At 36.5% G+C, this 16,862-nt stretch overlaps 1 protein-coding gene across 1 annotated transcript in view; it reads left to right on the top strand.

The window, feature by feature from the left end:
• Window positions 1-16,862, top strand: part of THSD7A (thrombospondin type 1 domain containing 7A) — a 456,281-nt gene that overhangs the window by 363,047 nt on the left and 76,372 nt on the right. The window contains exon 9 of the mRNA XM_004265544.3: window positions 4,167-4,282. Within this exon, the coding sequence (XP_004265592.1) occupies window positions 4,167-4,282 (116 nt within the window). The remainder of the gene's footprint in view (window positions 1-4,166; window positions 4,283-16,862) is intronic.

Below are 16,862 nucleotides of genomic sequence, written 5' to 3'. Positions count from 1 at the left end.
TGTTATAATAAGCAGAAAAACCATCAGTTTCTTACTGTAGTTACCAGTAGCGTAACAACAAGGCAAACGATTTGCTAGAGGGGAGGGCAAAGAACTAGAGAATTGGCATATTGTATGTGCCTTGTGAGAAACATAAACAAAAACATGTCATAGCATAACTGGGCTAATTCTTTCTTAGACAAAGTTAATCAGTTATAAAAATATACGCCAAGGACTTCCCTGGTGGTACAGTGGTTAAGTATCCTCCTGCTACTGCCAGGGACACGGGTTCGAGCCCTGGCCCAGGAAGATCCCACATGCCGCGGAGCAACTAAGTCTGTGCGCCGCAACTACTGAGCCTGCGCTCTAGAGCCCGCGAGCCAAAACTACTGAGCCCGCATGCTGCAGCTACTAAAGCCCACACGCCTAGAGCCCGTGCTGTGCAACAAGAGAAGCCACCGCAGTGAGAAGCCCGCGCACCCCAGTGAAGAGTAGTCCCCACTGTCCACAACTAGAGAAAGCCCGCATGCAGCAAGGAAGACCCAACACAGCCAAAAATAAATTAATTAATTAAAAAAAAAAAAATATATATATATATATATATATGCCAAGAGGAAAAAAGAACTCTTTGCCTTTTGAGATTTAGACAGCATAAATCTTTTAAAATTCAAATCATCTTAGCCATGTGAAACATGGAAAGTAAAACCCATACGTTTGCATTGGTATAAAAATGGCCTCATAATTTCCAAATACTTGGCTAAGTGCTTAGGTATCATGTGTGATCTTAAGCATACTACTTAACAGATTCTGGCTTCAGTTTTCAAAAATTTTTGAAAGGATTTAATGAAAAGAAATTGTAGTAATGTAAGCACTCAATAAACCTTAGAAATTGTATTTTCTCTTAAAAATTTGAGATAGTTCTTAGTGTTTCAGGGAAAGGATAATAATGTAACTGACATATGACAAACTCCAGGGGATAAATAAGAATCCCATTATGAGTTGTTTTTTACTAATGGCCAGGGTTCTGGACATTAGCAGTATTTTGTCCCATACTTTATTTGTTTATGTACTTTGAAATTAAGAAATATATTAGAAAATACATGCCAAAAGACTTGAACACACTGAAAAACAATTCCACATGCTTAATAGGTAGCCCCAAACCAATATTTTAATAGAAATAATGCTAAAGTTGTAATGAATCTAACAAAGGATATTAATGTGCAGTGTATTAAAATTCAATAGCAGTAACAACAGAAGCGGAAGTCCCAAGTGCTGGAGAATTGTGGGTCTTTCTGGGACAAGCAGAGAGGTAGAAATATTCAGTGTAGAGGGTTATAACCTGACTAACTTGTCATGGTACAGATTGGAGGGTTGTTGTGCTGAACTTCTATGGGTAAGCTCACTCTGTTCCTATTTTGCAGTTAATCACTTTTTAGATGTTGCTGTTGGTATTTTCCTCACTTATGCAAACTACAAAATATATTTCTGAGCAGTGGATGTACATATGCACAAGCCTATGTGTGGAAAAGCCTGGTGGATTAATGTTATTAAATCATTGAGTAGAAAGGGTATCCTGAAGCCCCATGTCAGACCACCACAATAATCCATTAAAAATGTGCTTTACCCTTGCAGCCTTTATTCAATGACCTGGATACAAGTATAGATTTCTTAAATCAAATGGGTTTACTTTGCCGTTAAAGTTCTAAAAAATTAAGCAAATACTGTGAATTCAAAAGAAAATGTTACTACCCTTATGCCTAAATACTAGGTTAAATTCAATGACTGCTTTTCAGTACTAGGCATTTGAAACAAAAATGCAAATAGAAACCTTGTTTTAAACTCTTCTTAATAAAACAGATTACTGTGCAATGGTAAAATCAATGTTATTGATCTTATCTATCCTCCGAGTAACAAACTTCAACTCCTATCACATCTGTTTAATTTGACCTTGAATAAGATTTGGGGGAAAATCAATTCCTTGATTTAAACCACAGACACTAAATACAAACAGTACAAAGGAGAAAAGAAGCATGTTGACTGAACCAATTGCCTCACCAAAGGAAGTCTGAATTCATTTTACTGGATGTAATCTAGGCTGTATAATTTATCTTTGTGTGTTCATTTAATGGCTTTGTTTTTAGTAATTTTTTTCTCCACAGTTAACCAAGTATCTTGCTAAGGAAATTTCTAAACCATATAAAACAGAATTTTGGAGGTTGTCAATGATAACGTAAATTCCGTTGATTTATTGAGGGCTAAAATTTGAAGAGCATGTAATTGAGTAATGCTCTCCCACTGTTAAAGTTATAAAACTGCCTCATTGAGGAGGAGTGCTTCCAATAATAATTACTAATCAATAATTCCATAGTTTCAAAAGAATTAACAGGATTATATGTGGGTTTTGCCATATAATATTTCCTGGTTAAGCATGTAGGTGAAGTTATAATTCTAGTGATTTATAAACTCAATTGTAAAAAAACGTTGCCTTCTATGATTCTCATCTAAATTTCTTTGCCGTCCATGACCTTGAGTAGGCATAGCAATTAGGAAAATCCAAGCCTATACTCAACATAAACCAGGGAGATAATTTCTTTTTGAAATGTTGAATCCAATATATTTTTTTAAAATCCACTTTCAAATAAGCCCTAGTGTTACAGAATGAGAGAGAAAGGCATGTATCTGTATAGCTGAATAGAACATAATACTTCTGGATGAGATAGGATATGTAGATAAAAAAATTATAGATATATTAAAAATGAAGTGTCAGCAAAGCACTGTAAAGAAATTATGAGAAGGAAATGAATGATGTTGGTTTTTTCACTCATAGTTCAGTTCTGAAAACCTGATTAACTTACTTGTTGAAAGAGTTTATCTTGACTTAACAAAAAATTTGGCTTCTTCTATGGGGAGTATTTTTAAATCCCATTTTTCACTAATTTGCCAAATTATTCCAGCAACAGTTATACTGATTGTTTGGTTTATTTCTTCACTGCCTCTTAGCTCACTTGTCAGAGATTGATATGACCTCAAAAGAGAATTTCTTAGGAATCAGAACATTAAGTACTTTTAGTTACATGAATTATGTTATTCTATTTTGTTGTCATAATATACATCTTCTTCTAGTGTTCCTGACCAACATTTGACCACTAATGATAGTAGAATCAGATTGTGAAGATGCAGAGAAGAATTGGAAAGTTTGAAAACCATGTAATAAGTATACAATAAACAAAACAGTATATTTAAAACTCATATATCAGCTTCCTAAAATTATCTTTTAGGAAGTGAAAACCTTATATAGTGTAAGACATTTCAGTGTTTTGTCATTATTTTTCTCTTGTTTTCCTAATAATATATTTTTGGTGTATTTTTATAAAATAATAATTAATTTTACTCTAATTTATGTCAAGAACATAGTGTTTTATTTTTCTTTAAATTACTTATTGGCTATTTTTGTTTTATTTATATTCACTCTTTTTGTTCTAAAAATATTGTAATTTATAAAAATATTTAAAACCCAATAATTTAAAACTAGGAATAAAATGGAAGAAAAGATAAGAGTAGAGACAGTGAATGAAACCAGGAATAAAGCAAAAATTGTTTATCTTAATGAGCTATACACTTTTATTATTTTTTTACTTATTTGTTATGAAATACTTAGCTGTAAATACAATATTGGTTTTTGAGCATATACTATGTATAGAATATACTCCATTATAAATTTATTTTGTGCTAAACATATTTTGTAAAAATAAAGTGCAGAATAACCTGGAAGATTATAATTGGCAATAAGCCTATTTAGTTATACAAAGATGTAGCTTTGGGTCCTTAAATTGGTAATTTGAACTTCCATAAATTTCTTATAAAGCATGTTGCAAAATACAGATTTATTAATGGAGAGATTGTTATAAATGGATAAAATAGAATTATTATATTTTCTTCTACATAGCACAATTACTATAATTAAATTTACACTTCCTGCCTTGAGAAACTTTATGGAGTTTCAGTTTGGAATAATTATTTTGGTTTTATAGCCCTTGTCAAAAGCAGAAAGGATCCTAGAGGTTAAGTTAAATAATACAGATTGATGCCTGTTTAGCAATTTCAGCAATAAAAATTCTAAAGATACTAAATTACCTGGTTTTCTGGATTACTGTAGAGGTCTAGTAGTTTCCCTTTGCTTTTCCCAGGTGTCCTGAAAGCCTTCGACCTGAAACAGTGAAGCCCTGCCTGCTTCCTTGTAGGAAGGACTGTATCGTGACGCCATACAGTGACTGGACATCATGCCCTTCCTCATGTAAAGAAGGTATTATCTGCAGAGTTTTGAAGGAGGTTCACCTAGGAACCCTCTCACTGGGACCTCCAAGTTCCTTTGGTTGAGCAATGTTTTTATTCTTACATGGGGCTGGCTGTGTAATCCTGGTTTGGCATAAATGCCATAAAATTTTGGCTTCCTTCTAGAAAATAATACAGCTTTTAGTGTACCAAACAAATAAGTTTTATGCCAAAACTGACTTAAATAACTTTATACTATAGATCAAGGTGAAAGGATTCTAAACTTTATTAATAATGTTTCCTTTAACATTGATTCTAGAAGAATGTATAGTGGCCTTATGTATTTCAAAAAGAATATAGAGTGATCTTCTCAGTACTCATGGCTCTCAACCTACTTAGTGGCAAGAAATAGCCATGGGACCAGATTCAGTACAGTTTCAATTATATGACCCAAAGGATGGGAATAAAGGAAAGAGAAAAATGATCAAATTGTACCTCTGCCAACGCTTAACATGACATGAGGCATTTACAAGACGAGGATTTGTTCCCAGTTTGGTTTGTTTTTGCTTTCATTACTCACAGACAAAGACCCTTTAATATCATGGCAGATACTTTGTTAATTCTTTACCCTCCAGGATAGGGTCCTTTCTCATTGCTGCTGAGAAAGATGTGAGCATTCTCCAGGTGACTTATGCAGTAAGTGATCACATTGTCTCTCAGTGTCACAAATGACACTGTCTCCTATTTTTTATTTTACTCTCCCGACAAATAGAGACAGTTTTTCTTCAGTTCCTTATTTGCTTTTACTTATGCTTCTTGACTCTCACTAGAGAGACTCAATTTAAGAATCAACTTCTAGGGCTTCCCTGGTGGCGCAGTGGTTAAGAATCCGCCTGCCAATGCAGGGGACACGGGTTTGATCCCTGGTCCAAGAAAATCCCACATGCCGCAGAGCAACTAAGCCCGTGTGCCAAACTACTGAGCCTGTGCTCTAGAGCCCGTGAGCCACAACTACTGAGCCCGAGTGCCACAACTACTGAAGCCCGTGCTCCGCAACAGGAGAAGCCACCACAATGAGAAGCCTGTGCATGGCAACAAAGAGCAGCGCCCGCTCACCGCAACTAGAGAAAGCCAGTGCGCAGCAACGAAAACCCAACGCAGCCCCCCAAAATATAAATAAATAAATAAAAATTTAAAAAAAAGAATCAACTTCTAGTTTAACCACTGTTTTAAATCACCAGAATTTTTTTAAATCCTGAAGATATTACATAAATCCTGAAGATATTACATAAATCCTGAAGATATTATAAACTTAATAATGGATAGTTTTTACAGTGTGATTATTTTATATAGTTGAAACGTGAGTTCCTTTTCATGCTTTTTCTGTTTTAAATACCCTTGAAATAGCAAATAAATTAAACCACATAGTGCGCAAGAATAGAAAATGTTGATTTGAAAAGTCTTTTAAGGCATTTTAAAAGCTTTTGGGACAAAAAGAGTTAGCATTAACTCTTTAAAAATGTTAATGGCATTAATCTTATTGATAAAGCAATGTCATTGACAATTTTATCCAGATTTTCTTCTTTTATCCCCTTACTTTCTTAAAAACTAAATAACATATGATATCCTTTAGTTTGGTCATAATCAGCAGTAGGACTGTAGGTTAGTATTTCTCATAGGGTAGTATTTCTGTGATAATTGTTGTCTATTCATTGCTACAATGAAAAAGCTTATTTATTACATGGAACTTATGTGCTTGAAAATTTTATGCTGGATGTTTTATACTTGATGTTTTCTATTGGTATGAGACAGCCCATTTACTAATAATTCCAAAACATAGGCAGTTACATTTATAATGACATGATTAATAATCTCACACAAATTTAACATTTGTAAGTAAAATTTTTGAAAGTAGAAAAAAAATTGCCTTTTCTTTATATTGGGCATTTCCTTATTTTGAGTAAAATATTTCAAAATAACTGTTCTTTTGGTCTAAAGCATTTCAAGAAAATAAAATAAAATAAAATAATAAACTAGAAAAGGTTTCATTAAATTGATTCTAGGATAGACGCTCCTCAAAATGAGAAATCAGGTAAAATTGTCTCATTTCATTAGAAATAAGATATTTTGGAATATCCCAAACTAATTTGAAACTAATTTGAGATATTGGAATATGCCCAGGAATTAAGAACCAATTTAGTAGTCTAAGAATTTATCTTATTATGTATTATATATGTCTGGAAAGGGAAGAATAATAGATATAACTTACTCATTTAAAAAAACCTATCATTGAAAATTAATTTTATTTTAATTTTGTTCTACTTTTTTATACAACAGTTTCTTATTAGTTATGCATTTTATAAATATTAGTGTATATATGTCAACCCCAATCCCCCAATTCATCACACCACCACCACCACCACCACCCCCACCGCTTTCCCCACTTGGTGTCCGTACATTTGTTCTCTACATCTGTGTCTCAGTTTCTGCCCTGCAAACTGGTTCATCTGTACCATTTTTCTAGGTTCCACATATATGTGTTAATATATGATATTTGTTTTTCTCTTTCTGACTTACTTCACTCTGTATGACAGTCTCTAGATTCATCCACGTCTCTACAAATGACCCAATTTCGTTCCTTTTTATGGCCAAGTAATATTCCACTGTATATATGTACCACAACTTCTTTATTCATTCGTCTGTCAATGGGCATTTAGGTTGCTTCCATGACCTGGCTATTGTAAATAGTGCTGCAGTGAACATTGGGCTGCATGTGTCTTTTTGAATTATGGTTTCCTCTGGGTATATGCCCAGTAGTGGCATTGCTGGGTCATATGGTCATTCTATTTTTAGTGTTTTAAGGAACCTCCATACTGTTCTCCATAGTGGCTGTACCAATTTATATTTCCACCAAGAGAGCAAGAGGGTTCCCTTTTCTCCACACCCGCTCCAGCATTTGTTATTTGTAGGTTTTCTGATGATGCCTATTCTAATTGGTGTGAGGTGATACCTCATTGTAGTTTTGATTTGCATTTCTCTAATATTAGTGATGTTGAACAGCTTTTCATGAGCTTCTTGGCCATCTGTACATCTTTGGAGAAATGTCTATTTAGGTCTTCTGCCCATTTTTGGATTGGGTTGTTTGTTTTTTTAATAATGAGCTGCATGAGCTGTTTATATATTTCGGAGATTAATCCTTTATCTGTTGATTCATTTACAAATATTTTTTCCCATTCTGAGGGTTGTCTTTTTGTCTTGTTTGTAGTTTCCTGTGCTTTGCAAAAGCTTTTAAGTTTCAGTAGGTCCCATTTGTTTATTTTTGTTATTTATTTCCATTACTCTAGGAGGTGGATCAAAAAAGATCTCGCTGTGATTTATGTCACAGAGTGTTCTTCCTATGTTTTCCTCTAAGAGTTTTATAGTGTCCAGTCTTACATTTAGGTCTCTAATCCAGTTTGAGTTTATTTTTCTGTGTGGTGTTAGGGAGTGTTCTAATTTCATTCTTTTACATGTAGCTGTCCAGTTTTCCGAGCACCACTTATTAAAGAGGCTGTCTTTTCTCCATTGCATATACTTGCCTCTTTTGTCATAGATTAGTTGACCACAGGTGCAGGGGTTTATCTCTGGACTTTCTATCGTGTTCCATTGATCTATATCTCTGTTTTTTGTGCCAGTACCATACTCTATTGATTACTGTAGTTTTGTAGTATAGTCTGAGGTCAGGCAGTCTGATTCCTCCAGCTCTGTTTTTTTCCCTCAAGACTGCTTGACTGTTCGGGGTCTTTTGTGTCTCCATACAAATTTTAAGATTTTTTGTTCTAGTTATGTAAAAAATGCCATTGGTAATTTGATAGGGATAGCATTGAATCTGTAGATTGCTTTTGGTAGTATACTCATTTTCACAATATTGATTCTTCCAATCCAAGAATATAGTATATGTCTCCATCTGTATCATCTTTAATTTCTTCCATCAGTGTCTTATAGTTTTCTGCATACAGGTCTTTTGTCTCCCTAGGTAGGTTTATTCCTCGATATTTTATTCTTTTTGTTGCAGTGATAAATGGGAGTGTTTCCTTAATTTCTCTTTCACATTTTTCATCATTAGTGTATAGGAATGCAAGAGATTTCTGTGCATTAATTTTGTATCCTGCAACTTTACCAAATTCATTGATTAGCTCTAGTAGTTTATTGGTGGCATCTTTGGGATTCTCTGTGTATATTATCATGTCATCTGCAAACAGTAACAGTTTTACTTCTTTTCCAATTTGTATTCCTTTTATTTCTTTTTCTTCTCTGATTGTCTTGGCTAGGACTTCCAAAACTATGTTGAATAATAGTGGTGAGAGTGGATATCCTTGTCTTTTTCCTGATCTTAGAGGAAATGCTTTCAGTGTTTCACCATTGAGAATGATGTTTGCTGTGGGTTTGTTGTATATGGCCCTTATTATATTGAGGTAGGTTCCCTCTATGCCCACTTTCTGGAGAGTTTTTATCATAAATGGGTGTTGAATTTTGTCAAAAGCTTTTTCTGCATCTACTAAGATGGTCATATGGTTTTTATTCTTCCATTTGTTAATATGGTGTATCACATTGATTGATTTGCATATATTGAAGAATCCTTGCGTCCCTGGGATAAATCCCACTTGATCATGGTGTATGATCCTTTTAATGTGCTGTTGGATTCTGTTTGCTAGTATTTTGTTGAGGATTTTTGCATCTATATTCATCAGTGATATTGGTCTGTAATTTTCTTTTTTTGTAGTATCTTTGTCTGTTTTTTGTATCAGGGTGATGGTGGCCTCATAGAATGAGTTTGGGAGTGTTCCTTCCTCTGCAGTTTTTTGGAAGAGTTTGAGAAGGATGGGTGTTAGCTCTTCTCTAAATGTTTGATAGAATTCACCTCTGAAGCCATCTGGTCCTGGACTTTTGTTTGTTGGAAGATTTTTAATCACAGTTAAAACTTCATTACTTGCGATTGCTCCATTTATATTTTCTGTTTCTTCCTGGTTCAGTCTTGGAAGGATATACCTTTCTAAGAATTTGTCCATTTTTTCCAGGTTGTCCATTTTATTGGCATAGAGTTGCTTGTTGTAGTCTCTTAGGATGCTTTATACTTCTGCGGTGTCGTTGTAACTTCTTTTTCATTCCTAATTTTTTTGTTTTGAGTTCTCTCCCCCTTTTTCTTGGTGAGTCTGGCTAATGGTTTATCAATTTTGTTTATCTTCTCCAAGAATCAGCTTTTAGTTTTATTGATCTTTGCTATTGTTTTCTTTTTTTCTATTTCATTTATTTCTACTTTGACCTTTATGATTTCTTTCCTTCTACTAACTTTGGGTTTTGTTTGCTCTTCTTTCTCTAGTTCCTTTAGGTGTAAGGTTAGATTGTTTATTTGACATATTTTTTTTTTTTCTTGAGGTAGGCTTGTATTGCTATAAAATTCTCTTAGAACTGCTTTTGCTGCATCCCATAGGTTTGGGATCATCATGTTTTCATTGTCATTTGTCTCTACGTATTTTTTGATTTCCTCTTTGATTTCTTCAGTGATCGCTTGGTTATTTAGTAATGTATTGTTTAGCCTCCATGTGTTTGTGTTTTTTATGTTTTTTTCCCTGTAACTGATTTCTAATCTCATAGCATTGTGGTCAGAAAAGGTGCTTGATATGATTTCAATTTTCTTAAATTTACTGAGGTTTGATTTGTGACCCAAGATGTGATCTATCCTGGAGAATGTTCCATGTGCACTTGAGAAGAAAATGTAATCTGCTGTTTTTGGTTGGAATGACCTATAGATATCAATTAAATCTATCTGGTCTATTGTGTCATTTAAAGCTTGTATTTTTTAATTAATTTTCTTTTTGGATGATCTGTCCATTGGTGCAAGTGAGGTGTTCAAGTCCCCCACTATTATTGTGTTACTGTCAATTTTATAGCTGTTAGCGGTTGCCTTATGTATTGAGGTGCTCTGTGTTGGGAGCATATATATTTATAATTGCTATATCTTCTTGGGTTGATCCCTTGATCATTATGCAGTGTCCTTCCTTTTGTCTTGTAACATTCTTTACTTAAGGTCTGTTTTATCTGATATGAGTATTACTACACCAGCTTTCTTTTGATATCCATTTGCATGGAATATCTTTTTCCATCCCCTCACTTTCACTTTGTATGTGTCCCTAGGTCTGAAGTGAGTCTCTTATAGACAGCATATATATGGGTCTTGTTTTTGTATCTATTCAGCAAGCCTGTGTGTTTTGGTTGGAGCACTTAATCCATTCACGTTTAAGGTAATTATTGATATGTATGTTCCTATTACCATTTTCTTAATTGTTTTGGGTTTGTTTTTGTAGGTCCTTTTCTTCTCTTGTGTTTCCCACTTAGAGAAGTTCCTTTAGCATTTGTTGTAGAGCTGGTTTGGTGGTGGTGAATTCTCTTAGCTTTTTCTTGTCTGTAAAGTTTTTGATTTCTCCATCAAATCTGAATGAGATTCTTGCCAGGTAGAGTAATCTTAGTTGTAGGTTCTTTCCTTTCATAACTTTAAATATGTCATGCCACTCCTTTCTGGCTTGTAGAGTTTCTACTGAGAAATCAGCTGTTAACCTTATGGGAGTTCCCTTGTATGTTATCTGTCATTTTTCCCTTGCTGCTTTCAGTAATTTCTCTTTGTCTTTAATTTTTGCCAATTTGATTACTTTGTGTCTCAGCATGTTTCTCCTTGGGTTTATCCTGTATGGGACTCTCTGCACTTCCTGGACTTGGGTGGCTATTTCCTTTCCCATGTTAGGGAAGTTTTCGAGTATAATCTCTTCACATATTTTCTCGAGACCTTTCTCTCTCCCTTCTCCTTATGGGACCCCTATAATGTGGATGTTGTTACGTTTAGTGTTGTTCCAGAGGTCTCTTAGGCTGTCTTCATTTCTTTTCATTCTTATTTCTTCAGTCTGTTCTGCAGCAGTGAGTTCCACCATTCTGTCTTCCCGGTCACTTATCCGTTCTTCTGCCTCAGTTATTCTGCTATTGATTCCTCCTAGTGTAGTTTTCATATCAGTTATTGTATTGTTCATTTCTGTTTGTTTGTTCTTTAATTCTTCTAAGTCTTTGTTAAGCATTTCTTGCATCTTCTCGATCTTTGCCTCTTTTTCCGAGGTCCTGGATCATTCTTCACTATCATTATTCTGAAATCTTTTTCTGGAAGGTTGCATATTTCCACTTCATTTAGTTGTTTTTCTGGGGTTTTATCTTGTTCCTTCATCTGGTACATAGTCCTCTGCCTTTTCATCTTGTCTATCTTTCTGTGAATGTGGTTTTTGTTCCATAGGCTGCAGGACTGTAGTTCTTTTTGCTTCTGCTCTCTGCCCTCTGGTGGATGAGGCTATCTAAGAGGCTTGTGCAAGTTTCCTGATGGGAGGGACTGGTGGGTGGGTAGAGCTGACTGTTGCTCTGGTGGGCAGAGCTCAGTAAAACTTTAATCCACTTGTCTGCTGATGGGTGGTGCTGGGATCCCTTCCTGTTGGTTGTTTGCCCTGAGGTGACCCAACACTGGCGCCTACCCAGGCTCTCTGGTGGGGCTAATGGCGGACTCTGGGAGGGCTCAAGCCGAGGAGTACTTCCCAGAACTTCTGCTGCCAGTGTCCTTGTCCTCATGGTTAGACACAGCCACCACCAACCCGTACAGGAGACCCTCCAACAGTAGCAGGTAGGTCTGGTTCAGTCTCCTATGGGATCACTGCTCCTTCTCCTGGGTCCCGAAGGGCACACTACTTTGTGTGTGCCCTCCAAGAGTGGAGTCTCTGTTTCCCCCAGTCCTGTAGAAGTACTGCAATCAAATCCGCTAGCCTTCAAACTCTGATTCTCTAGGAATTCTTCCTCCCGTTGCTGGACCCCCAGGTTGGGAAGCCTGCCGTGGGGCTCAGAACCTTCACTCCAGTGCGTAGAGTTCTGTGGTATAAGTGTTCTCCAGTTTGTGACTCATCCACCCAGCAGTTATGGGATTTGATTTTATTGTGATTGCACCGCTCCTACTATCTCATTGTGACTTCTCCTTTGTCTTTGGATGTGGGGTGTCTGTTTTTGGTGAGTTCCAGTGTCTTCCTTTTGATGATTGTTCAGCAGTTAGCTGTGTTTCTGGTGTTCTCGCAAGAGGGAGTGAGAGCACGTCCTTCTACTTCACCATCTTGAACCAATCTCTCCTTAGCTTTCTTCTCCTGATTCTCTCAAAGGACATCAATTACTTGCTAGGGGCTAATATAGGGATCTGGGCCCCCACAGTGATCCACTCTCCAAATGGCCAGTGAGCACTGACAGCCACAGTGGTCAAAGTCTTGAGGCAGGGGAATCCATGGTGCAGATGAGGGACCCCAGGGTCTGGTCTCAGTGATTTCACTTACAGTAGGATCTTGAGCAAGTCATTCCATTGGGTTGCTGTGCATGGCATGAAAAATATCAGGTTTGAAGAGTTCTAGATTCAATGATACTATAAGCCAGGGCATAAATCAGACAATGATGAATGCTAGAAGAAAGATAAATAAGGGGAAGGAGGATCATGAGTTAATGAATAGGGGTGAAATTTCATCAAATAACATGATTTTTAATTTGATCTCTGCTGATGATTTTTACAGTTCTAAGAGACTGATTTACTCTTCTCTGACCATTTATAAAATACAGAAAATTTTATGTGACAAACTATGATAACTTATACAAGGCACTTAAAAAATTTTTTAGCAGGGCTTCCCTGGTGGTGCAGTGGTTGGGAGTCCGCCTGCCGATGCAGGGGACACGGGTTCGTGCCCCGGTCCGGGAAGATCCCACATGCCATGGAGTGGCTGGGCCCATGAGCCATGGCCACTGAGCCTGTGCGTCCAGAGCCTGTGCTCCGCAATGGGAGAGGCCACAACAGTGAGAGGCCCACGTACCGCAAAAAAAAAAGAAAAGAAAAACTTTTAGCAGATAGATGAGGGAACAAATAGATTTTGAATACTGTACATGTGTTTATTAAATTAATACTCATCTGTAATATGCATAAATACTTATTGCATTTCTAGTTTATTGATTACTGTACTTAACTAGCACATTGATGGCCCCGCAGAGAAGAACTTCAAAAAAGCTTTTAATTGTTTTTAGATGCTTCACTATGTCATTAAACATCATACATAGTTTTTTAATTCTACACAGATTTTTCAAGTAACTGCGATTTACCAGGCACAATTTTAAATGTAAAGGATATAGCAGTAAACAAGGAAAACAATTTTCCTGCGTTTAGGAAGCTTACTTTCTGGTGGTATGAGACAGAAAAGGCATTTAATGATTGTTCTAATGTCTCGATGCATGTGAAGGATCAGGTGAACAATGCAGGGTGGGTGAGAGAGAAGAAGATGTGACATCATTTTGGAGAGTACAAAAGTGGGCAAGTTAGTAATATGTAAGAGAATTTGTAATAGGCAACATGGAGTACCCATTTAGTCATGCATTTTAAAAAGGAATTGCTCAACACAGTTGCCAATGTTTCTTCAGCCATGTTTAGCTGCCTGAGTGAAGGAAAGCTGTAGGAGAATAATTAGCATTGGTTAAGGTCAGGGCTTTTCCAGAAGAGTACAAGAAAGGGAGAGAAAAACAGAGAGTCAAGGGTGTTTTCAGTAGAGTGCTTATGTAATAACGAAGTATGGAATCTAAGGTGGGTTGGGATGGAAGTGAAGGTCATAAAAGGGATGATATAGTGAAAAAGTGATTGGGAAAGTGGATTGGCACTCTTGATTGAGTTTGAATAGTTTTTAGTAAGATGAACTTTCACTTTTAGTAAAGTAGGTGAACTAGAAGGTTAGGAGGAGTGACCAGCAATTAATATGTTCGAAGATGAGAATGTGCAGGTATTGATGATGATATCATCAGGGGCATGAACAGAAGAGCTAGTAATTGATACAAGATGCAGGAAAAGGTCATAGGAGGTGAGGAGGTACAGTAATTCAGAGTCCAGTGCCTTGGATGGAATAACCATGTGGATGCCCAAACCACCAAAGGGGTTGCAGGGGTAGGAAGAGAAAGGATTACAGTACGGGATGTTCTGTGGTCATTCAATAATGAAATGTTGGTGGATGAGTTCTACAAAGTAGATAGCTGATGGTAAAATTGATGACAGGAGCTTAAGAGGAGTTAGATATTTTTAAAGGTAAAGAGAGGAGAAAAGACTGGGAAATGGCTAGGTAGAGCCAGCCTCCACTGGCAAAGAATGTGAAGGAAACTTTCTAAAAAGAGATTGGAGATGAGAGACAGTGTGTTCCTTTAGGTACAGTGGTGGAAAGATTAGAGGATAGAAAAGAAAGAGAAATTGAATAAGGTTATGCACAGCTTGTATGCTGTGGTCCAGGTATGATGGAAGACATGCAGCGGGGATTTAGGGTGCTAGTTTCTTGTGGTGCGACAGGCATGTTAGATGTAATGGGTTCAGTTGGGATAGTCTCTTGGTGAAAGGTAGGTAGCTGCTGTGAATTAAAATGCGTGCTGCCACTAGAATACTAGTCTTCTCTGAAGCTCCTGGGTGGTAGTGGCCAAGGAGTGCAAGAATGCCAGCTCAGGAATCTGCTGTCCTATGAGCAAGAGGTTCTGAGATGAGGAGCTGTGTTTGGCCAAGCTCAGGTCACATCTCACCACCAGCAGATCAGCCCTACCTGTTGTATTTGGCAGCTCTGTGTTGAGTCTCCTAGAACAAAAGGCTTTCAGAAATCTTAAACCTAGGCACTCAGACTTAAAAAGAATAACTATAGTTGTGTATTGAGGGAAAAAAAGAAAGACTAGGGGGTTGGCAGAGGGGCTTGCTGTTGGACACAGTGTCAAGATGCTTTGTGTGCTGGAAGAAACCTTTTCTGTTTCACCTGTAGACTGCTGTAACTGAGAATAAGGATACAGTGGTGTTATAGAAGATTAGCCTTTTATCGTAGGGAAAATAAAGCAATGACATGTAGTTAGCTTTTCATTATTTGGTATGAAATGGAAATAAGGCAAGCTTCATTGAAATTACACTGACTTCTGTGTGCAATTAAAAAATGCTTAAAATTTTGAATGTTCAAGGATAGACGATAGCAAATGAAAATTAATTCAGGAATGAGGTGGTTCTTTTAAACTTAATTCTGTAGGTAAAATCTACATTTTGTAAGAGTTTGAACTTACGAAAATGTAGAGCTACCCTCCTTTTTAAGTCACTTGAGATAGGTAAGATTACAGTATAATATTGCAGAAAATGGGACAGAGTAGCTTAGGATTCCAGGAAGAACAAGCAGAGTAATTTGAAATATTATTCAGCCCTCTCTCATGATGTGCCTTGAAAAATCAATGCTGGTAAACATCAGTATTGAACAGAAAGTAATTTAATCCTCAAACCAGTGTACTTGTTAATGTTTCCAAATTTTCATAAATCTTTACAAAGGGCTTTATTAAAGATGGAAAATATTTATGCATATAAATTATTTGTAACTCTAATCTTTAAAAAATCAATACTTTTGATCAAATAATACACTTGGCTGCTCAAATTGTGTTTGCTCCTTTTTTTCTTGCTAAATGTATTGACTTGAGGGCTAGCAGGGATATTGCAGAGGCATCTTTTCTACCTTGATGCCCTCAAACAGCACTATGCTAGAATTACCCCTCAAAGGTCCAATAACTGCCTTTACATTTGACTTCTTGCATGAAACGTTTCCCTTTCAATTTCCTCACTGTGCTGCTGCAGCCTGCCATCCGCCTCGCTTCCAGCTTAACCCATCTTAGTTTTGCCTGTCCTTTAAATCCTTCCATCAAGGAACTTCTCCAGTGAAATTTATCTTGAATGTCTTAAGATATCTGAAAAGTGCTGTAGCTGAGTGAGAGACTACATATCCTCTGAGTCTCTATGGCCCATTACCACATAAATGTTTTCTGAATATATAATCCCTTTTTTCTCTACCTATCCTAGGTAGGTATTTTCAAGTATAAACACTATAGGATTATTCCTTTATTTTTCCCATGCTTATTATTTCCAATGAACAAAATGATACCTTATTTTTTATTAATACTAAAGAACAGACTTAGTACCCATGTGCATAATACTCTAAGGAAATGGATATAAAGGAAAAGAAAATGCTAATTTATAATCCAGTTGAGAAGAAGTGAAATAAATGTGTTTGCTCATTCAGCAAACATTTATTAAGACTTTATGCTGTGTGACCACTGTTCTAGGTGCTAAAACACAAAGATAAATGGAAATTATGTACGTATCCCCACCTCATACAATAAATTGGGTGTAAATATAGGTGGGAAACTCTGAAGATTGTAAAATTCCACACTTGCCAACTCAAGTTATTAGTTAGGAGCCTTCCACTTTTATTAATTTATTTTTTAACATGTACTGTAGCTTTCCCTTTGTCTGCACACTGATTTGAGGGCTCTGTAACTGGTAGAGCTCTAAAGTGCTGTTTCTTTGAGTGTACACGTAATTTGCTAACTGTGATCTGAGAAGAAACGAACCTCCCAGTGGGTAGAAGCATGGATGTCATGACACTTCCTGTGTAACCCCATTAAACTTCCTCTCTAGGTGTTATGGCTTTGGAATGTTCCACTTTAATCAGGTCACAGTCTCTCTCCTGTGGGCTGTG

The sequence above is a fragment of the Orcinus orca genome, chromosome 9 (genome assembly GCF_937001465.1).
Source record: "Orcinus orca chromosome 9, mOrcOrc1.1, whole genome shotgun sequence".
In the NCBI taxonomy this organism is placed as follows: Eukaryota; Metazoa; Chordata; class Mammalia; order Artiodactyla; family Delphinidae; genus Orcinus; species Orcinus orca.
Note: the sequence above shows the minus strand (reverse complement) of the source record. Positions and strands in the feature narration are given on the sequence as shown.